Consider the following 23,584-nt stretch of genomic DNA (forward strand, 5'->3'; position numbering starts at 1 on the left):
TATACAACATGTAACATAATTAACGCACACCCTGAAAATAATTTGTTCAGAATCGGAATCTGGATCGATTTTGATTGTTTTTTATGTACCAAATTTTTTTTCTAAAATTTAGTTAAAACTAAGTAAATTACAGTCACCCTACACAGCTAGCTAAACAGTTCATAGAAACGAAAATGGAACGTAAGTCAGGGTATTAAGACTTTTTAAAATGAAATATCTAATTAGTAAAAAAAAATATTATTTAATTAAAAAATCTGATACTTATTTCAAGGCTAATAGTCTATTACAAAATAAAATACCTACGCACACAATACCAACAGCGACCGCCGGCACACAGCAACACTACAATACATAAAAGAAAACCACGTAATACAAAAATAATTACTATCCCTTTCTTTCGTCGGCTTAATATTCCTACAATAAACGGCAGGCTAATCCCGATGTTCGCGGCGACGCGGTTGCGTCGGCGGTGATCAAAGAAAAATCTAAACAACGAAGTCAACAAAATATTTTTGACAAGTCAGTCACGCCGCGTCCACCTTATCGATAAGAGGTCAAGTGATAGTGCAAATAAAATATCTCCCGTATTTCGCTGTCTTTTCGGTCAGTGACCTTCTAGATCAGCTGATTTGACGCCTCTCGACTTTTTTTTTGTGGGGGCGAATTAAATCGCTAGTTTATAACACACAGACAATAAGTGCCGAAGAGCTAAAGAATAAGATAATAACCGCCTTTGATAAAGTGAAAAGTGACATTGCAGTATTATCTAAAATAAAACAACAAATACGAAAACGGTCATTAAAGTGCATTGAACAAGGGGCGCGGCGAGTAGGTGTCTGTGTGTGCGTGCGCAGCGGAGTGTGAATCGGTGACCATTTTATTTCCACGAAATGGGAATAACTAATTTCACAAATAATCAATGTGAACGCACATATAAATAATATTTGGTGTATGCATAGCGTTTATACTATTAAAGTCTAATTGGGGTGTTTGAGGGTGTGCGTTAAATATGTTACATGTTGTATACAAGACGCACTAAAACTTTGTGGAGTTATTCGTGAAACTTTCAAAATGTCGCAAAGAAAAAGAAAACAAATTAATATTGAAGAGAAATCGCGTATTATGTAAATATATTTTTCCAATAATTCCCTATCGATTTGATTGTACTCGCACGATACACATTAAACATCACCGGTTGTTACGACTATCGGTTTTTACGACTGAATATGAGCACTCCCTTCGATGTCGTTATAACAGATTTTGACTGTATATTCATTTCTGATATTCAATTATCATTTTCAAATAATAAATCAGTAATAGCTGCGTTCTTAGACATAAATTGTGCGTATGATAACGTCGTGATAAGTATTTTAAAGAGTAAGCTTTTCTAATTTAATATACCACTGCTATTAACAAAGTTTATCATAAACATGCTTTCCGAAAGATACATAATCCTGAAACTAGATGACGGGAAGTCAATTACTCGACTTGTTTCAAAGGGCCTTCCTCAGGGATCAGTACTTAGTCCAATATTATATAATATTTATACTCAAGATTTAAAATCATCACTTAATAGTGTAAATGTTCTTCAGTATGCTGATGATCTATTAATTTATTGTTGTGATAAATCTATTGAAAAAGCTAGTTCGTCTGTAACACAATCGCTGATAAATTTAAAAACTTGGTTGGACTTAAATGGCCTTGATCTATCACCTGCAAAAAGTACAATAGTTTTATTCGCGAGATCAAGAACACCTCCTCCTATTTCTATATTTTATGAGGATAGTCAGATTCCAGTCAAAGCTAATGTTAAGTATTTGGGAATTGTCTTAGATTCGAAACTAACTGGTATCCCACATTGTGATTACATAAATACTAAGTGCGAACATGCTCTTAATATTTTAAGATGTTTGTCAGGTGTTAGGTGGGGTGCTCATCCATGCAGATCGTTGAGTCTCACATACCCCGCGCGCCCCTTTTGCGCGGGGACCTCGTAGGAGGTTCGGCCCTCTACCCGAAAAAAAAAAAAAAAAAAGTTGGGGTGCTCATCCTTTTTGCATGAAATTGTTATATAATGCTCTTATAAGAAGTATGTTAGATTATGGTACATTCTTGCTGGAGCCTGGGAGTGTTAAGGCATTTAAAAAATTAGATCTCATACAGTCTAAAGTTTCTGGGGCTATGCGGTCAAGCCCTATCAATGCTCTTCAAGTAGAATGTCGTGATCCTCCACTACATCTACGTCGTCAATATTTAGCAGACAAATTTATATTCCGATCTTTTCAGTTTCTTAACCACTCTCTTCATAACAAACTTCAGCAACTTTCTCATTGTATAGATACATCTGCATATTGGAGACATAAAAAACCACCTTTTCTAATCAATACTTTTAAGAAATTTATTAACATAAAAGCTCCTATTCATCGATCCATTAATTACCCTCTTTTCAATACTAGCTTTGAAGCATTAATGTCTCTTCCAGAAATTAATTTTAACTTTGATTTAAACAAGCACGATATTTGTACAAAATTTTCATTTAATCTTTTCAAAAATACTGTTTGGGTTGATTACCATCATATTTACACAGACGCGTCTAAACACTCCTCTTCTGACCCTGTTGGTGTAGGTGTCTATTATGCTCAATTTAAAATATCACAGAAAATCAAACTTCCTCCGGAAACATCCGTGTTTACTGGGGAATGTTATGGTATTTTTAAGGCTATTGAATATCTATTTAAACTTCCAAAAACAAAAATGTAAATTTGGCCCCCCTTCTTTGATTTTTGGCTTTTTTTATTTTTAATTATTTGTCCGTCGTTTGTTCGTTAATGATCGAATGTAAAAATTGTTTGTTCGTCTTTTATTTATTTATAATTAATTAAACAAATAATCACTTACCATCAGGTGACCCGTCTTGCTCGTTTGCCACTCGTTGTTATAAAAAAAAAATATCACCGTTAAGTGGGCCCCCTTACTAGACATCTTTATTTTTATCGCTCAGATTAATTCATTTTGGTCAAATATCGTTTGTTCGATGACTATTGGTGATTGTTCGATCATAAAAACAATTACATTCCCAATTATTAATTAATTTATATCTAATAAGCAAACCATCACCTTTTTTGGTTTTTTTTTTTTCGAGCCGGGGGCCGAGCCTCCTACGAGGTTCCCGCGCATAAGGGGTGCGCGGGGTAAGTGAGACTCAACGATCTGCATGGTGTTGTGAGCAGACCGCGGGCCCAAGGATTTTAGGGCCCACCCACTAAACGACTCCCCTGCACTCTTACACCCGACGTCCGATCCCCTCCGAGGCCAGAATCCGGTTAAGGTAGGGGGGTTACCGCTGAGGAGGCAGTCTCCTCCCGGTGATGGTCACGGGGCGACCTAAGGGGGTTGAGGCTGCGCCGCACGCTACCGTCACTCTAGCGCGCTGGCACCAGGAGGACGGGACGGCGCGTCGGCGGCTGCGGACTGCGATGCGGTCCGCATTTTCGTCGTCGCTGTCGTCGCCGAACATACTGTTGAAGAGCAACCCGGTCGGCGGTGTATCGCGTTCCGACCCGGCAGGCTGGTTCTGGCCCAGCGGGGTATCCCGGAACACCAGCGGCACCGCCCGGGCGGCCTGGTAGGGCCGCCGTACCGCGGAGACCGACGTCGTTGGTCGTCGACTATCGCCTCGACGACCCGTCGGTCGGGCGTCCTCGGGGTGGCGCCGCGTGTCTGGTTGTAGTGTTGACCGCGGGAACCCCCCTACTCTGAACGGGTTCTGACCCCGGACGGAGATCGGACGTCGGGTGTAAGAGTGCAGGGGAGTCGTTTAGTGGGTGGGCCCTAAAATCCTTGGGCCCGCGATCTGCTCTCAACACCTGCAGATCGTTGAGTCTCACATACCCCGCGCGCCCCCTAGGCGCGGGGACCTCGTAGGAGGTTCGGCCCCCGGCCCGAAAAAAAAAAAAAAAAAAAAAAAAAAAAGGGGGGTTACCGCGGTCAACACTACAACCAGACGGCGCGGCTCACCCCAAGGACGCCCAGCCGACGGAAGCTTCGAGGCAAATCGAAGGCTCTAAAACGTCAGCCGTCTCGGTACGACAGCCCGTCAGGCCGGTGCCGCTGGTGTCCCGGAATACCCTGCTGGACCAGAACCAGCCTGCCGGGTCGGGACGCGATACACCACCAACCGGTCGCTCTATTACTCCTCGGCGGCGCGTTAGAGTGCTAGTAGCGCGCCGCGCGGCCTCTACCCTTTCAGGTCGCCCCTTGACCTTCACCGGGGGGAGGCCGCTACCTACATGGGCCGGGACGTACGGGCGTATTCCCGCCTCCGGCCCCCGGCTCGACGGCGACGGATCGGTGCGGAAAGGGAAGAGCTCTCCCTCCTCGTTCCGCCACCTCCTTCTGCGAGATGGTGGACTCGTAGAAGTCGAGCAAAGCAAACCACCACCTCACGCCACCTTTTTTTGATTTTCAGATTTTTTATTTTTAATTATTTGTTCGTCATTTGTTCGTTAATGTTCGAATGTAAAAAAATTTTATTCGTCTGTTATTTATTTATCAAATGATCACCCTTAAGTTGCCCCTTCTTACTAGATATCTTTATATTTATCGCTCAGAATAATTCATTTTGATCAATTATCGTTTGTTCGACGACTATTGGTGATTGATTGATCATAAAAAACAAATAAATAAATAAAAACGAAGCCCTGTAGGTAATACGTGCTTTTGTATAATCTGTGTGTTTTAAGATCTTTGTTCTTAAAAAGGACTTTTTGGCGGGAACGCGAGGAGTGAAGTTGTGTGATTTGTTTTATTTTGTCTATTTAGTGTTTCTTCGGGTTTAAATATGTAATCATGGTGGTTTATTAACTATTTAATATCTGTGAAAGTGCACAAATGTGGAAAAATGAAACAAAGCCGCTGGACGTAGCTTATCGGGATCTTCCAATGAAAAAATCTTAGTAAATGACCATCATTTTACTGAGATTATATTTCATCCCATTTCATTTCATTTAATTTCTTCCCAGTTGATTAATGTCTCAAATTAATCATCTTCATTTCATTTCACTCCATAATATCATTTTTCACAAAAAAATGAATATAAAATAAGACATGACTTAAAGGTCTCAGTTACCAGGTCATAAAATCCCTTAAAATGCATTTGCAATAAATGCATTTCAGGGCTTTTTGGCGGGAACGCGAGGAGTGAAGTGTGTGATTTGTTTTATTTTGTCTATTTAGTGTTTCTTTCGGTTTAAATGTGTACTATGGGTGGTTTATTAACTGTTTAATATCTGTGAAAGTGTACAAAGCCGCTGGACGTCACTTCTCGGGATCCTCCAAAAAGTCCAATAAAAAAGTCTCAGTAAATGACTACCATTTTACTGAGATTATATCTCATCCCACATCATCTCACCTCATTTCATTTGATTTCATCCCAGTCGATTTATGTCTCAAATTAATCATCTTCATTTCATTTCATCATTTTTAATAAAAATAAGAATAAAACCTAAAATAAGACATCACTTAAAAATCATGACTAAAGTTACCAGGTCATAACATCCCTTGGAAAAATACATGTCACAGCCAGTGACATCTATTCTCAATAAGCTTGACACTATTAAGGCTTATGCCTTTTTGCTTATACAGCCATCTGTATTTCTAAAGGAATGAATAGAATAAATAATATTTTTATCATTATTTATGTAGAGAAGTGTAAATTAATAAAAGATTTTTTTATTTTTACAAATTATTGAGATAAATCAAAGAATATAAAACATGTAAGCAGTAAAAACTATACAAACACAAATCTCTTTAAAACAATTTTTTATTTATTTTTTATTGGTTAGATGGGTGGACGAGCTTACAGGCCATCTGGTGTTAAGAGGTTACTGGCGTCCAGACATCTACAACGTAAATGCGCCACCCACCTTGAGACATAAGTTGTAAGGTCTCAGTATAGTTACAAAGGCTGCCCTGCCCTTCAAACCGAAACGCATTACTGCTTCAGCATTTCTTCTTTACAAGTCGTATACGACATTCTGTATTTATGTCAAAGGAAAACATAATAACCTAGACACTCTTTCAAAGATCAGGCATTTTATGGTATGTATCCTCAGATACATTATAAAACTATCAATTTGTGCAAATACTTTGTTACACTTTAGACAGGCATACTGTTTTTCTCAAATATGTATTTTCATATGTGATTTAAAATTATCAATCCTTGAAAGACCTTTTCCATGCATAAGGCTTTTTCTCTAGTATGTATATTTATATGTGTTTTTAAATGACTGATATGTGTAAAACCTTTTGTACATACTTCACAAGCAGAAGGTTTGTCGACTGTGTGTATTCATTACCATGTGTTCTTAGGACAAATTTGTGATTCACAAATTGTGAAATATCTTTCTGCTTTGTGTTATCATCTGTATTTTTAAACAATGAAATTTTGCAGTATTTTTTATACACTTCACAAAAAAAGTTTTTCAGCAGTGTGCAGTTTTACTTATATGTTTTTTTAAATAACTCATCTGTGCAAAAGATTTTTTACACATATCACAAACATAAGGTTTCTCTGCCGTATGTGTTGCCATGTGGATTTTTAAATTACCCATTCGTGAAAAGCATTTTTCACACACATCACAAGCATAAGGTTTCTCTCCAGTATGTATTCTCATATGAATTATCAAATTAGATAGGCGTGCAAAGCCTTTACTACACTCTTGACAGACATGAGAATTTTCTCCAGTATGAGCTCTCATGTGTGTTCTTAAGGAACTATTTTGTGCAAAACGTTTTTCACAGACTTCACAAACATAAGGTTTCTCTCCAGTATGTGTTCTTATATGTGCTTTTAAATCACCATTTCGGGCAAAGCCTTTTTCACACACATCACAAACATAAGGTTCTTCTCCAGTGTGTATTCTTAGATGTGATTTTAAATGACCAATTTGAGCAAAACCTTTTCTACATACTTCACAAATGTATGGTTTTTCCGCAGTATGTATTCTAATGTGTGTTTTTAAATCACCCATTCGTGAAAAGCGTTTTTCGCACACTTCACAAACATGACGTTTTTCAGAAGGATGCATTCTCATGTGCGTTTTAAAGTTCTCTTTAAATACAAAACATTTTTTACAGACTTTACAAACATAAGGTTTCATAGTTGCCTGCATTTTTGTTTTTAAATAAAACATTTAAAAAAACCTTAACTCGATTGAAATGTTACACACGAGAATGTCTCAAGTTCTGTTTTTTAAAGAACAAAAATTAGAAACAGACCGGACATACAAAAACATGTATCTTTTGTAATTTGGCTCTTATTTTATTTACAGTTAAAAACTGTACATTTTTTTGTCTTAATTACTAGTTTGTTTGTGGGTCACTGACTCTTTAAATTTTTGTCAATTAATCTGCACCACACTGAATATAATTCAGAATTGATGTCATAATTTCACAGGCTGCACTTATGGATGTAAACGTCTCCTCCGACCTCCTTTTCGTGTTATTTTCTTGTTTCATCAAGCTCAAACCACAAACCAACCAAGCCAAGAGTTCACCAAGTCACCAATCGAGCATTAAAACAACTGTAGAGTCCAATGGAACGGAAAATGTCATAGAATTTTTGCTTCTTATTTAGATAGGTAGGTACTCACTTTCACGTTATTAGTCTAATTACCCAATTAATTTAGAACCCACAAGGGTTCTTGTTAAAATAGATCCCAAGAGATCAAATAGATCAAAATAGATCACAATCACAATATTATGTTTTTTTTTAAAAGAGTTGAACCAATAAATCTATAAGTTTAATAATACGTGAAGCAAAACCTTTGTACCATGACATGGGGTAAATTGGGACTCTGGGGTAAATTGGGACAAACCTGCGGAAGATTCTCAAAGTACCTGTAGCACGGAATCTACCTAATTTTCTTTAAGGTAATTATAATAAGAGAAAACCTTTACTGAATATAAGGTTTTAATAAGCTAAAATTAACAGTAAAATTTGCTTTGATTACATTAGATACATTGACAAATAACGAATAAAACAGATTGACAATGACGTCAACTTATGGCTGAACTAAGAAGTTTACATCATTCTCCCGCACTATTTTAAAATATAATCTTTTAAAAATCCTGGCGTTTTATGGACGCGACCAGATCTACGAAGTGTTGGCTCCGGCGGTGGTGATGATGGTAATTCTGTCTCTAGCTCTCTGCTATTATCAAGTACCACAGGTCCCGTTTCATTGGATGAAGGAATCTCCAAGTTTTGGTCTTCTGTTTCCGGAAGTGGTTCTGCGACGTTATGATAATCAATAGTGTGTTCATTATCTATTCGCAGATCTACCCTTTCTGAACCCAATGGTGCTAGATGACGATTCGACACTGTTGTTTCTCGGCCATCTGGAAGCCGAATGTATGAAAAGTCAGGATTGCTGTGTATCAATTCAACCTCTTCTACTAATGGCTGATATTTATTTGTACGATTAAATTTCTTCATCAAGACTTGTCCAGAATTTGTAAGCCACGATGGAACAGAAGTGCCGTTTGTAGATCTTCGAGGGTGTCTAAACATTCTTTCATGTGGAGTGCAATTTGTGGTTGTACAAAGTAATGATCGGATTGAATGTAAGGGTTGTGGTAATACTTGTTCCCAATTTTCTACCGAAAGATTCTTCGTCTTCAGCGTCAAAAGAATCGTTCTCCAAAGAGTAGAATTCAATTTTTCTACTTGACCGTTACCTTGAGGGTTATAAGCTGTAGTTCTACTAGTGGCAATACCTCGAACATGTAAAAATTCCTGTACTTCAGCAGAAAGAAATGCTGTTCCGCGATCTAAATGAACGTAAGAAGGCATGCCAAATATCATAAACAAGTTTTTAAGATGTTTAATCACTGTTTTCGAGCTTACATCTGAGCATGGGAATGCAAACGGGAAACGTGAAAATTCGTCAATCACGGTAAGTATGAATTTGTTATTATATTTGTTGGAACTGGTCCTTTAAAATCTATGCTAAGGCGTTCAAAAGCAGCCGTCGCTTTAACAAGTTTCCTCTGGTCATCAAAGGTATTTCGGAAGAATCTAGGTTTTATTTCAGAGCAGGTTCGACAAGATTTTGTCATTGTTCTGACTTCTTAGAATAGAATAGGGAAGGTTTTTAGAGCGAACCCAGTGAAACATTCTTGTTACCCCTGGATGACAAAGAGCCTCATGCAGCGAGAAAAGTTTTGCAGTACGTGTTTCTACAGTGGCACAAACTCGGGATAGTGCATCAGCGGCATAGTTCTCTTTCCCCGGTCTGTATATAATATCGTATTTGAAAGCAGCAAGTTCCAGTCGCCATCTTTGAGTCTTTTCATTCTTTATCTTACTTGAATGTTTCATATTAAACATAAAAGAAACCGAGCGTTGGTCAGTTACCAACTTAAAGTGTCTACCAATAAGGAAATGTCTCCATTTCTTCAATGATTCCACAATGGCGTACGCTTCTTTTTCAATGGCAGAATGTTTTTTTTCAGGTTTTAATAAGCTAAAATTAACAGTAAAATTTGCTTTGATTACATTAGATACATTGACAAATAACGAATAAAACAGATTGACAATTACGTCAACTTATGGCTGATAATTTCAACTAAGAAGTTTACATCACTCAGTAAAAAAATTATATTATAATTCGCTTTTTTTACTTTCAAAAGGGCCTTAAATTCTTGTGTGCCCAAGGGCCCCAGCCTGATTTAAGACGTCCCTGCGTACACCCCGCAGGTGCCTTCCTCATTTATCTACTACAGTATCATATCAGCATCACAACACTTTTCTTACTGGTGGTAGGACCTCTTGTGAGTCCGCATGGATAGGTACAAGGGCGGGATGATAAGTAGTAGCTTAGTAATGAAACACTTAACTTTCCATGATAAAATTAATTTTATTTTTCGACATAGTCTCCATGAACCACTACGCACTTAATCCATCTTCGTTCTAAAGCAATAATGCCTTCCATAAAATGATTTCTTTCGTGGCCTGCAAAATACTCCTCTACAGCCGCTATGACTTCATCATTTATGGCAAATTTCTGTCCGCCCAAAAAAGTTTTGAGCTTAGGGAATAAGTAGAAGTCTGATGGCGGTAGGTCAGGCGAATAAGGTGTGTGGGGCAGCAAATCATACTTCAATTCGTTGATTTGTGCCACAGCTTTAACACATGTGTGAACCCTAGCGTTGTCTTAGTGGAAGATGTTTTTTTTTCGCCAAACCTGTTCGTTTTTGCTGAATACATTGATGAACATTATCTAGAAGATTAGCGTAGTATTCTCCATTAATTGTTTGATCTTTAGGAAGGTAATCTATCATCAAGATCCCATCTGCATCCCAAAAGACGGAGGCCATCACTTTTCCAGCCGACTTTACAGCCATGGCTTTTTTTGGAGCCGGGCATCCCAATTGCGTCGACTGTTTTGCTTGAATTTTTGATTCTAGCGTATATAATGAACACGTTTCATCTGTTGTTATAAATCGACGTAAAAAATCGGCTTTATTACTCTGAAAAAGGGTTGAGACATTCTTTTTAGTTTTGCTGCACCCGAATCCTTTTTTGATCGTGCGTAAACAATCGTGGCACCCAACGGGCCGATAACTTTTTCATATTTAATTCCTCGCTTATGATATGATGTACCTGTTCTTTTGAGATACCTGTAGTGTCAGCTATTTCAGATAACTTCAATCGTCGATCTGTTAAAAACATATCATGTACTTTCACGACCGTTTCCGGAGTCGTGTCGCTTTTTGGACGTCCGGGGCGGGCTTCATCTTGGACACATGTACGGCCGCGTTTAAACTTATCCACCCAGTTTTTTACTGTGGCATAAGAAGGAGCACATTCACCCAAAACATTCTTTAACTCGTCATAGATATCTTTCCGCTTCATGAAGAAACTTTATTACTGCTCTTTGTTCAATTTTATCCATTTTGAAAACACTTGACAATATATATTTTCAAATGACAAAAAACCTATAAAATTTTCACGCCACCAAATTCAAATTTAGAACACAGGTGGCCAGAGATACGAATTTCAAAATGAGATATATTTTTTTTATTTTAACTATTAAAATAGCAGAGGCTAGTTACTTATCATCCCGCCAATTTTTGCCGTGAAAAGTAATGCGTTCCGGTTTGAAGGGTGGGTAGCCGTTGTAACTGTACTGAGACCTTAGAACTTGTATCTCAAGGTGGATGACGCATTTACGTTGTAGATGTCTATGGGCTCCAGTAACCACTTAACACCAGGCGAGCTGTGAGCTCGTCCAGCCATCTAAGCAATAAAAAAAACACTTAATATTTGAGAGCAGTTGACGACAAGGACTTAGAGCGATAAGTGACTCGTCTATTTTAAGTGAGGATGAGGGAGCACCTCAGTTTACATCGCGAGGTACTCATGAGGCACCCCTCATTTGAGATGAGGTAGCGCTTGCTCGACTCACATCCCGGCGCGGGCGGTGAGTTGGTTGAGGCCGCGCAATATGCCCGAGTCGCGGTTCATGTTAACCAATGCTACCGAATGCCGTCGCCGCGCCATCGATAATACACATAAATTAGTTCTAATTAAGCAACTCAAGCACTCAACAAAAATGTTTACGGGCGCCGGCTACTAGATGGCTTCGATTCGATTAGTTTCTCATTGCTCCTGTAGATGGCAGTAACGAAAGCAGTTGTTCAAAACATTTTCTTCAAATTTGGATATTTGTCTTTGGAAACCAATGCCCGGAGATCTTGACCTGAGGATGACTACTCCACATGAGGATACACTAAAAAATTACATTTATTTTCTTAATTAATAATAATAATAATAATAATAATAAATGTAAAATAATAATAAAATAAATAAATAATAATAATAATAATATGACCGTATTTTATTTTGATTATTGCATTACAAGTACAAATTGTTTGTCAATTTTTTTTTATTCAATATTATGTAGTTTTATTTTCTATAATGACAGCCCTCGAATATTCTGTTCTAAGTATGCACATGATTTTTTTTATTGCTTAGATGGGTGGACGAGCTCACAGTCGACATGATGTTAAGTGGCTACTGGAGCCCATAGACATCTACAAACGCATTACTGGTTCAAATAATCCCGAAATGCATTACTTACTTGCTTCAAAAAATCTGCCTAACTTTGCCCATCTCCAAAACATAAAAAATAAAACTTTTGACCTTTTATGACAAGGTTAAATATGAATACTACTCCAATACTTCATGGGTATGGAATCTGTCTATTTGGAAACATATATTTTAACTGTATTATTATTGTTTGGACAAAGTAGAGAGAATATCAATAACTTTGCATGGCTGTGTTCAAGCTTATTTCTCAGAAAATATGAGGCCTAGGTTATAATGAGTTGTTTTGCAAGGACCATAAAGTTCCGATTGGCATTTGTTCTTTACAAGTCGTAGGTATGCTACATTATGTATTTACATAAAAAAAAAACATAATAACCTAGAAATTCTTGGAAAGATCAGGCATTTTATGATATTATATATTCTCAGATACATTATTAAACTATCAATTTGTGCAAATGCTTTGTTACACTTCACACATGCATACTGTTTTTCTAAAATATACATTTTCATATGTGAATTAAAATTACCAACACTGAAAAACCTTTTCCACACAATTCACAATAATAAGGCTTCTTCTCTAGTAGGTATCTTTGTGTGTTTTTAAATGACTGATGTGTAAAACCTTTTGTACAAACTTCACAAGCAGGTTTGTCTCCTGTATGTATTCTCATGTGTGTTCTTAAATGACAAATTTGTGATTCCCAAATTGTGAAATATCTTTCTGCTTTATGTGTTATCATCTGCATTTTTTAACAATGAAAGTGTGCAGTCTTTTTAACACACTTCACAAACAAAGTTTTTCAGCAGTGTGTTTTAGGTATATGTTTTTTTAAATAACTCTTCTGTGCAAAAGATTGTTTCCACATATCACAAACATAAGGTTTCTCTGCCGTGTGTGTTGCTATGTGGATTTTTAAATTACTCAATCCCAACAAGCTTTTTTCACACGCATCACAAACATAAGCTTTCCCTCCAGTATGTGTTCTCATATGAATTATCAAATTAGATAGGTATGCAAAGCTTTTACTTTACTCTTGACAGACATGAGAATTATCTCCAGTATGAGCTCTCATGTGTGCTCTTAAGGAACTATTTTGTGCATAACGTTTTTTACAAACTTCACAAACATAAGGTTTCTCTGCAGTATGTCTTCTTTTGTGTATTTCCAAAATATAATTTCGTGCATAGCACTTCTGACACACTTCACAAATGTACGGTTTTTCTCCAGTGTGTATTCTTAGATGAGATTTTAAATGATGAATTTGGGTAAAACCTTTTCTACACACTTCACAAATGTACGGTTTTTCTCCAGTATGTATTCTTATATGAGATTTTAAACTACTAATTTGGGAAAAACCTTTTCTACATATTTCACAAATGTAAGGTTTTTCCGCAGTATGTATTCTAATGTGTGTTTTTAAATCAGCAATTCGTGTAAAGCGTTTTTCGCACACTTCACAACCATAACGTTTTTCAGAAGGATGCATTCTCATGTGCGTTTTAAAGTTCTCTTTAAATACAAAACATTTTTTACAGACTTTACAAACATAAGGTTTCATGGTTGCCTCCATTTTTGTTTTTCTTCTTCTTCTTAATTTTGGCTCGGCACCATTCGTGCATTTGGCCAGTGTCAAGTATTTTAAATTTTGTCAACAAAGCGAGGGAAATGTATAACGCAAATTAAAATAATTAAATCGTACCGGGAATTATACAAAAACAAATCAGAATAATTTCATATCTAAAAAATATATATAACAAAAGAAAACAAATAATATTAAACTACAATTTAATCTTATTATTTATAATAAATTTATTTAATGCACTATATACACAGGGTCTATTATCTCTAAGAAGTAAGTAAATATTAAAAGGAAGAGGAATAGAGAGAGATATTAGAGATTCGTATAGAAAAGAGTGGTCATATAAAGGACAGGAAAAGAAAACATGATTCATATCGCAGTAACTCTCACCACATTCACAGGCAGCACTAGATACTATGCCAAGTTTATTAAGATGTACCGGAAGGCAAATATGTCCAAGACGCATGCGGATTAAAGACGAAGTGGCAGTTTTATTAAAACATAGTTTGGCAAACCATGGTTTTCTTAGGAAGAGGAGATATAAGATGAAAGTCTCGGACAAGAAGACACACACCGCCATACCCATCAGCCCTGTCATTCCTTAAACAGGAATAGCCAGGGATTTTAAATGTATAATTCGGCTTAAGCCAGGTTTCAGATAAAGAAAGAATAAAAGTTTTAAAAGTATTTATAATATGTACAAGTTCATGTTTTTTACTTATGATACTTCTGCAGTTCCATTGAACTATCCTGTCCGTTATGACTATTATTATTGTTAGGGTTGAATAAAGAAGCAGCGTTGGTCGGTATGGTTAAATTTGATTGAGATAACAATTTAAGTAAAGTTGTAATTAAGTCTATTAAGTTCTGTTCACTCTGTTTGTCAGCATTGGGTGAGGTTTGTAATACACAATCATTAGAGGGTGTGGGCATGTTGTAATCCTTTACAATTGAATTGTGAGCTTCACGGTCATAACCTTTATTATTATTATTATTATTTTTAAATAATGGCAATCTGCTGCTACTCTCAGCAATTTCTGCCAGTGTCGTGTTATGGCTACACATGGAACATTGTCGAGCTATTTAAACACACTTTTTATTATGAAAAGTATCCCATTTTGGAAATAATAATGTTGCCTGGGACTAACACAAAATTAATGTTACTATAAACTTACATATTATAATAAAGATTATGTACAGAGAATAATGCACTACATATAATTATAATTTTATAGAGTTAGTAGTTATAAACTTAATAAAAGCATTTATAATACGGGAGTCTGGGAATAGTGAGAGGAGGTGACGGACATTTACCGGCCGTTGAATTTTCAGTTCGCTAATAACTTGGTCCCATATGAGTGAGTTGTTCAAGCGACAATTGAGGAAAATGTGATCTATACTGCCGTCGTCCAAACCACATTCACACAACGAATTGTCACGTATTCTAATTTTATGTAGAAATACCGGAGAACAGCAATGACCTAAACGAACTCTACAGAGCACAGATATAACAGGTTTGGAAATCTTTTTGAATTTAAAAAACCATGGTTTTGTAGGAACGGTGGGTTGGATTGAAGCTAAACTTAATTTATTAGGTTTAGGTGGGGTTCGTGGTTTAGTAACAACTGTTTTTTTGTAAGATAATATGCGTGATGGGGGTGAACCGGGTACAATAGTATTGTCTGGTTGTAAAGTTTTATTTGGAATGGATGTTAAGACATCAGCATAAGTTTAATTTATTATTGGCTGTAGTTTTGATGCTTCCATGTATGATAGGTTGTTTTCAGCCATGGTAGTTTTTATTTCTTTTTGCCTAAAATATTCTGGGCATTTTTTGCTTGACGCAAAATGTAGCCCAGAACATAAGCAGCAAGAGCCCTGATCTTCCTCAATATTACAGCTGTCACCAGTGTGACCTTGTACACACTTATAGCATCTTGGTTTGGACCTGCATTTTGTTTTTGTGTGGACAAAATGACAACAGTTATAGCACTGTATAGTTGGGTAAGTTTATAGTTGTACAGGTAAAGAGTTAAAACACATAAAAACACGTTATGGTAATACTTGGCTGTCAAATGTCAATACAACTGTTTGGGAGGGTTTCCAAGTTGGTTCATTATTTACAATTACCTTATAATTTAAACGTCTGACTTTAATTATATCACCACATCCCATAGGCATATTAGTATTTTCCTTAATATTTTCGGGAAACCACTCAGTTGGAACTCCCCTTACTAATCCCATTCTGGTAATATTAAAGGTGGGTAAGTATATATGCTTTCAACCTATTTTCTGATAAACAATTTGACTGGAGAAAGCTGTTGGCGTCTAAATATTTATGAAAAGAAAGAGACAGTTTGTTTCTTCCTATCCTTTTCAAACTGCCATTTACAATTTTTTTAAAAGCATTTTTTTGTAAAAACCTACCGAACACAATAGGATGCAGATTGGTGCCGTCGTCTTCCGCAGACTGTATTTTATAAACATGCACAATGTAAGGGCCATGATCATTGCAGTCATAACTAGTCCTGCCTATTTGTGTGGGAGCTTGGGAAGGAGAATTAACGTTATCGGGAGTAGAAGAAGGTAAATTATTCATGGGGACCTTTTTAAACTCATCATTACAATACAATCAGTGTTTTTTAATGCATCATTATTATGTTTCCTTTTCCTCTTATTACATTGCTTGCATATCCTATGAAGATAATTCCGATTTAATTTTCGTTTGGATACCGACGAACAGTCGGAATCCATTCCAGATTCGTTTGAAATTGTAACAAATGCTCCCACAGGGGGCACTGTGCCCCCTGGGTCTGGCGGCTCGTTCATAAAAGTATTCAGAAAAACTTACCCTACGTAGAAAAGACAAATAATAAATATAGGAATAACACGAATATAAAATTCACAACTTAGAATTATTCTGATTACTAATTACAATAAATCTACAATTTAATTTGAAAAAAAATTTAAAAACCGCGCCCGCCGATTTTGAAGTTTTCCCGCGTTTTTCAAAGATTTTTGTTCTTAAAAAGGACTTTTTGGCGGGAACGCGAGGAGTGAAGTTGTGTGATTTGTTTTATTTTGTCTATTTAGTGTTTCTTCGGGTTTAAATGTGTATTAATGGTGGTTTATTAACTGTTTAATATCTGTGAAAGTGCACAAATGTGGAAAAATGAAACAAAGCCGCTGAAAGTACCTTCTCGGGATCCTCCAAAAAGTCCACTAAAAAAATCTTACTAAATGACCACCATTTTACTGAGATTATATTTCATCCCATTTCATTTCATTTAATTTCATCCCAGTTGATTAATGTCTCAAATTAATCATCTTCATTTCACTCCATAATATCATTTTTCACAAAAAAATGAATAAAATATAAAATAAAATAAGGCAAACAGTGCTGTCCTTTTTGAAACCAAATAAAACACAGTCTAATGTTGAGTCTTTTCGCCCAATAGTTTTATCATCGGTAATTACTAAAGTACTTGAACATGTTATTAAAAATCGTCTTGAATGGTTCATTGAGAATAGTGAGCATCTCTCTCAGACACAGTTTGGTTTTAGAAAGGGGAAAAGTGTGGCAGATAGCTTGGGGATTTTTACTACTGATATACGTACATAGGCGGCACTGAAAATTTCGGGAATTAACGAAGTGACACAACATTACTATTTAAAAATGTATTTATTGCTTTTCGAAGTATTCTCAGCGAAATTTGACACATTTTTCCATACGATGGAACCAATCATTGGAGTAACCGTTCCATTCGGAAGTTGGGGTCTCCAAAATGGCCGTTTTGTAGGCGTCCACAGCTTCTTCAGGTGATGAAAATCTCTGTCCACGCAATTTATTCTTTATTTTAGTGAAAGTATAGAAATCATTAGGGCTTAGGTCGGGGCTGTACGGCGGATGGTCTAATAATTCTATGTTTTCTTGCTCTGAAAACTCTTTTGTTCTGTGCGCGGTGTGAGAACTCGCATTGTCGTGATGGAGGATGATGCAGCGGTTGCAGTTCTCTTTACGGAGTTCAGAAACGACATGTGGCAAACAAATGCTAGCATACCATTCTGCATTAACCGTTCTTTGTCCCTCAAGAGGAATAGTCGTGACATGGCCGGTTTTGGAGACAGACGTGGCCACCATTTTTTTTGCAACACTCCGTGAATGAACACTTTTTGTTGGCTTTAACTCATTTTCGAACACCCAAACTCGTGACTGGTTTTTTGTTTCGGGTTCGTACCCGTATATCCAGGAGTCGTCACCTGATACAATGTTGTATACAGCATTTGAGGATCCTGCGTGGAATCTTTCGAGAGTTCTGACACACCAAGTAACGCGAGCCGCTTTTTGCTCTTCACAGAGCGAATGCGGTATCCATCGGGAAAACAACTTTTTTACACCTAATTGTTCATGCAAGATTATTTGTATTTGACTCATGCCAATGTCTAAAGTTGCCTGAATTTCGCGGTATGTCACATGTCGATCTTCCTCAATCAGCTTACGCACAGCATCAACGTTTTCTTGGGTGACTGCAGTTTTTGGACGACCTTGACGGGGATCAACACTGAGCTTGACACGTCCATGTTGAAACTCAGCAAACCAGCGATAAATTGTGGTTTTGGATGGGGTTTCATCACCAAATGCAGAAATCATCCGGTCAACACACTGTTTTTGTGTTAAACCACTTCGAAAGTCATAATAAATCATCGCTCTTGAATTTTCTCGAGTCAATTCCATTTTCTCAACGACTAAACAAGTTTGACAAAACCTCGTGACAAGACCGAGAATCTTTTTTTAAATAAATAAATGGTATTCGATTTTTAAAACCAAGGAGTTTCCATTAAAAAGATTTTAATATGACAGGAACAGTGGAAATATTCCATTCCCGATACTTTTAGTGCAGCCCTCGTATGTAGTTTTATTTTCTATAATGACAGTCCTCGAATATTTCGTTCTAAGTATGTACATGTTTCTTTTTATTGCTTAGATGGGTGGACAGGCTCACAGCCGACCTGGTGTTAAGTGGTTACTGGAGCCCATAGACATCTACAAACGCATTACTGCTTCGAATAATCCGAAACGCATTACTGCTTCAAAAAATCTGCCTAACTTTGCCTATCTCCAAAACATAAAAAATCAAACTTTTGACCTTTTATGACAAGGTTAAATATGAATACTACTCCAATACTTCATGGGTATGGTATCTGTCTATTTGGAAACATATATTTTAACTGTATTATTATTGTTTGGACAAAGTAGAGAGAATATCAATAACTTTGCATGGCTGTGTTCAAGCTTATTTCTCAGAAAATATGAGGCCTAGGTTATAATGAGTTGTTTTGCAAGGACCATAAAGTTCCAATTGGCATTTGTTATTTACAAGTCATAGGTATACTACATTATGTATTTACATAAAAAAAAATCATAATAACCTAGAAATTCTCGGAAAGATCAGGAATTTTATGATAATATGTATTCTCAGATACATTATTAAACTATCAATTTGTGCAAATGCTTTGTTACAGTTTACTCATGCATACTGTTTTTCTCAAATATGCATTTTCATATGTGATTTAAAATTACCAACACTGAAAAACCGTTTCCACACAATTCACAATAATAAGGCTTCTTCTCTAGTAGGTATCTTTGTGTGTTTTTAAATGACTGATGTGTAAAACCTTTTGTACAAACTTCACAAGCAGAAGGTTTGTCTTCTGTATGTATTCTCATGTGTGTCCTTAAATGACTAATTTGTGATTCACAAATTGTGAAATATCTTTCTCCTTTATGTGTTATCATCTGCATTTTTTAACAATGAAAATGTGCAGTCTTTTTAACACACTTCACAAACAAAGTTTTTCAGCAGTGTGTTTTACATATATGTTTTTTTAAATAACTCTTCTGTGCAAAAGATTGTTTCCACATATCACAAACATAAGGTTTCTCTGCCGTGTGTGTTGCTATGTGGATTTTTAAATAACTCAATTCCAAAAAGCTTTTTTCACACGCATCACAAACATAAGCTTTGTTCTCATATGAATTATCAAATTAGATAGGTGTGCAAAGCTTTTACTTTACTCTTGACAGACATGAGACTTCTCTCCAGTATGAGCTCTCATGTGTGCTCATAAGGAACTATTTTGTGCATAACCTTTTTTACAAACTTCACAAACATAAGGTTTCTCTGCAGTATGTCTTCTTTTGTGTATTTCCAAAATATAATTTCGTGCATAGCACTTCTGACACACTTCACGGTTTTTCTCCAGTGTGTATTCTTAGATGAGATTTTAAATGATGAAGTTGGGTAAAACCTTTTCTACACACTTCACAAATGTACGGTTTTTCTCCAGTATGTATTCTTATATGAGATTTTAAACTACTAATTTGGGAAAAACCTTTTCTACATACTTCACAAATGTACGGTTTTTCTCCAGTGTGTATTCTTAGATGATATTTTAAATGATGAAGTTGGGTAAAACCTTTTCTACACACTTCACAAATGTACGGTTTTTCTCCAGTATGTATTTTTTTATGAGATTTTAAATTACCAATTTGGGCAAAACGTTTTCTACATACTTCACAAATGTAAGGTTTTTCCGCAGTATGTACTCTAATGTGTAGTTTTAATTCACAAATTTGTGTAAAGCGTTTTTCGCACACTTCACAACCATAACGTTTTTCAGAAGGATGCATTCTCATGTGCGTTTTAAAGTTCTCTTTAAATACAAAACATTTTTTACAGACTTTACAAACATAAGGTTTCATGGTTGCCTGCATTTTTGTTTTTAAAACATACAACAACCTTGATTCGCAAATTTTGCACAAGAGAATGTCCCAAGTAAGGGTGAGACCGATATATTAGTATTCATTATGGTATTCGTAATACAGCTTGTATTCGTGTATCGGTAATCCGTCGAATTCTGATATGCTAATATTACGTATTCACCATATTCACTTATTGATAATAATAGCCAACTCACATCGGTCGGGTTGTATCTATCCACAGAACTATAACGTAGTGATTACCGGTAAAATGGGGCGATTAGGGATTGAGAGGCGAATCGGGAAAAAACCGGGAAAATCTTTCGATGCTCAATATAAGTTTTATATTCGTTGCAAAATCTTCCATTTTTGTAGTTTAATAGTAGAATGTTGAAAGTTCACAAAACAACTCTGAACGTGCATGATAATAGCTGCTAACTTATAAAAAATCGCGTTTAAAATTAACTTCCTGTGGTGGTAATTATTTTAGTGCTAGAAACTTTGCTCTCTTTGATTTATTTGATAATAATAGAAGACGACTATGATTTATAAACGTTATTTAGTGTTTGAACCAGCATATATATTAAAGGTAAGTCTCAGTTGTTATTGGTTTTAATGTATTTGATTAAATAAAAATACATGTAAAAATCTTTTGTTTTTGGGGATATTGGGGACGTCTTAGGTACAAATAACAACGAAAAAGAGGTCAATTGAGATGAGAATACGTGAAATGGAAACGACCTAAGTATAAATAGGTACAGGTTTGTAGGGTTGTCTATGTAGTTATAACAATATTTTTTAAATTTGTTGGTAAAAATCTGGTTTATTCGAAGTGAAATTGGGAATAAGTCTTTAGTTGAAATAGATAAGCAATTTAATATAAGTAAGTCGATTTTGCAGAGACATGTAACAAGATCAATGAAATCTCAAGGTGGACAAAAATGTCTAAGTAATACATAATAAAATATTTAATATTTGTTCAGAGTAGGGGTATTCATCTGATTAATCCATGGAATAACCGACACACCTAATCTCTTAACCCAGATAGAAATATCAGCACTGTCGATTGCATCTTTAATTGAGGTGATGTCTGCCATGTACTTTTGTCAGTTTTTTAATTTTTTTTATTGATGATCACTTTGTTGGTGCAAGTAAATAAATAAATTAATTAAAACTATATATAAAAATAAAAGTAGTACCAACCCTAGCAAATTTCTCATTTCGTCCCAATTAACCGCAATTTTCGGGTAAATAGGGATTACACCTATTTTTGCATTTTTTGCTTAAACTGGAATGCTAGTTGCATAATTTTAAATTAGACAACAAAGATGCCCCCAAGACTCAATCATTTTGATCCTTATATAGCATTTTATACATCAACAACTACCTTAAAATTGCTCATAAAGTTGGAATTTGTCCCTAATCGCCCCATTTTACGGTACTTGCTCAGTGCACAGAACACTGTTACTTCTAGCGAAGTATCTATCACACGAAAATATACTGGCATACGCCGTACGTGTCTCGCGGATATCTGTCTATCACATTGATAACAATACTGCATGGGCTAAGAGTAAGTGAGATAATCTACATGTTTATATACTGAGCAATGAAAATACGAGGGCTGCACTAAAAGTATCGGGAATGGAATATTTCCACTGTTCCTGTCATATTAAAATCTTTTTAATTGAAAACTCCTTGGTTTTAAAAATCGAATACCATTTATTTATTTAAAAAAAGATTCTCGGTCTTGTCACGAGGTTTTGTCAAACTTGTTTAGTCGTTGAGAAAATGGAATTGACTCGAGAAAATTCAAGAGCGATGATTTATTATGACTTTCGAAGTGGTTTAACACAAAAACAGTGTGTTGACCGGATGATTTCTGCATTTGGTGATGAAACCCCATCCAAAACCACAATTTATCGCTGGTTTGCTGAGTTTCAACGTGGACGTGTCAAGCTCAGTGATGATCCCCGTCAAGGTCGTCCAAAAACTGCAGTCACCCAAGAAAACTTTGATGCTGTGCGTAAGCTGATTGAGGAAGATCGACATGTGACATACCGCGAAATTCAGGCAACTTTAGACATTGGCATGAGTTAAATACAAATAATCTTGCATGAACAATTAGGTGTAAAAAAGTTGTTTTCCCGATGGATACCGCATTCGTTCTGTGAAGAGCAAAAAGCGGCTCGTGTTACTTGGTGCGTCAGAACTCTCGAAAGATTCCACGCAGGATCCTCAAATGCTGTATACAACATTGTATCAGGTGAAGAATCCTGGATATACGCGTACGAACCCGAAAAAAAAAACCAGTCACGAGTTTGGGTGTTCGAAAATGAGTTAAAGCCAACAAAAATTGTTCGTTCACGGAGTGTTGCAAAAGAAATGGTGGCCACGTTTGTCTCCAAAACCGGCCATGTTACGACTATTCCTCTTGAGGGACAAAGAACGGTTAATGCAGAATGGTATGCTAGCATTTGTTTGCCACAGGTCGTTTCTGAACTCCGTAAAGAGAACTGCAACCGCCGCATCATCCTCCATCACGACAATGCGAGCTCTCACACCGAGCACAGAACAAAAGAGTTTTTAGAGCAAGAAAACATAGAATTATTAGACCATCCGCCGTACAGCCCCGACTTAAGCCCTAATGATTTCTATACTTTCCCTAAAATAAAGAATAAATTGCGTGGACAGATATTTTCATCACCTGAAGAAGTTGTGTTCGCCTACAAAACGGCCATTTTGGAGACCCCAACTTCCGAATGGAATGGTTGCTTCAATGATTGGTTCCATCGTATGGAAAAATGTGTCAAATTTCGCGGAGAATACTTCGAAAAGCAATAAATACATTTTTAAATAGTAATGTTGTGTCACTTCGTTAATTCCCGAAATTTTCAGTGCCGCCTAGGTAAGTACACATTACTATTAGTCTAGTCGACAAGTTAAAAATGGTGTTAATTCGACATACTACTGCTAAAATTATGTGGTTTAGCTCATTCGATTCGGAATAATGTCTAGACCATTGTGCTAAAAAATTGAATTAGCACATAAAAAATTCCAAAAGTTATTAACAATTAAACACCTTCAAAAAATAGCGTTTCGTTTATTGCTTATTGTCCGTAAACTATAAAT

At 36.3% G+C, this 23,584-nt stretch overlaps 2 protein-coding genes across 3 annotated transcripts in view; one reads left to right on the forward strand and one right to left on the reverse strand.

Annotated features, from left to right (window-relative positions):
* LOC134199623 (uncharacterized) overlaps nt 1-23,584 on the forward strand; it is a 500,100-nt gene that overhangs the window by 467,477 nt on the left and 9,039 nt on the right. The gene's annotated exons all lie outside the window — the stretch shown is intronic.
* On the reverse strand, nt 5,680-13,835 carry LOC134199612 (zinc finger protein 271-like). The gene is made up of 5 exons (XM_062670860.1): nt 13,148-13,835; nt 9,257-9,368; nt 8,740-8,832; nt 8,228-8,292; nt 5,680-7,185 (listed from the first exon to the last, which is right to left on the reverse strand). The coding sequence occupies exons 1-5, from the start codon at nt 13,684-13,686 to the stop codon at nt 6,483-6,485; spliced, it is 1,512 nt and encodes a 503-aa protein (XP_062526844.1). The 5' UTR covers nt 13,687-13,835; the 3' UTR covers nt 5,680-6,482.

The sequence above is a fragment of the Bombyx mori genome, chromosome 11 (genome assembly GCF_030269925.1).
Source record: "Bombyx mori chromosome 11, ASM3026992v2".
Taxonomy (NCBI): domain Eukaryota; kingdom Metazoa; phylum Arthropoda; class Insecta; order Lepidoptera; family Bombycidae; genus Bombyx; species Bombyx mori.

What these genes read in the sequence shown, in the direction of transcription:
- LOC134199612 (XM_062670860.1), bottom strand. Translation starts at nt 13,686, where the DNA reads ATGGAGGCAACCATGAAACCTTATGTTTGTAAAGTCTGTAAAAAATGT. An exon ending in TACAGCTTATAACCCTCAAG is followed by an intron (nt 8,293 to 8,739) that starts GTAACGGTCAAG and finishes ATAACGTCGCAG; the next exon opens with AACCACTTCCGGAAACAGAA. An exon ending in CCAATGAAACGGGACCTGTG is followed by an intron (nt 7,186 to 8,227) that starts GTACTTGATAAT and finishes TTAAATGTTTTA; the next exon opens with TTTAAAAACAAAAATGCAGG.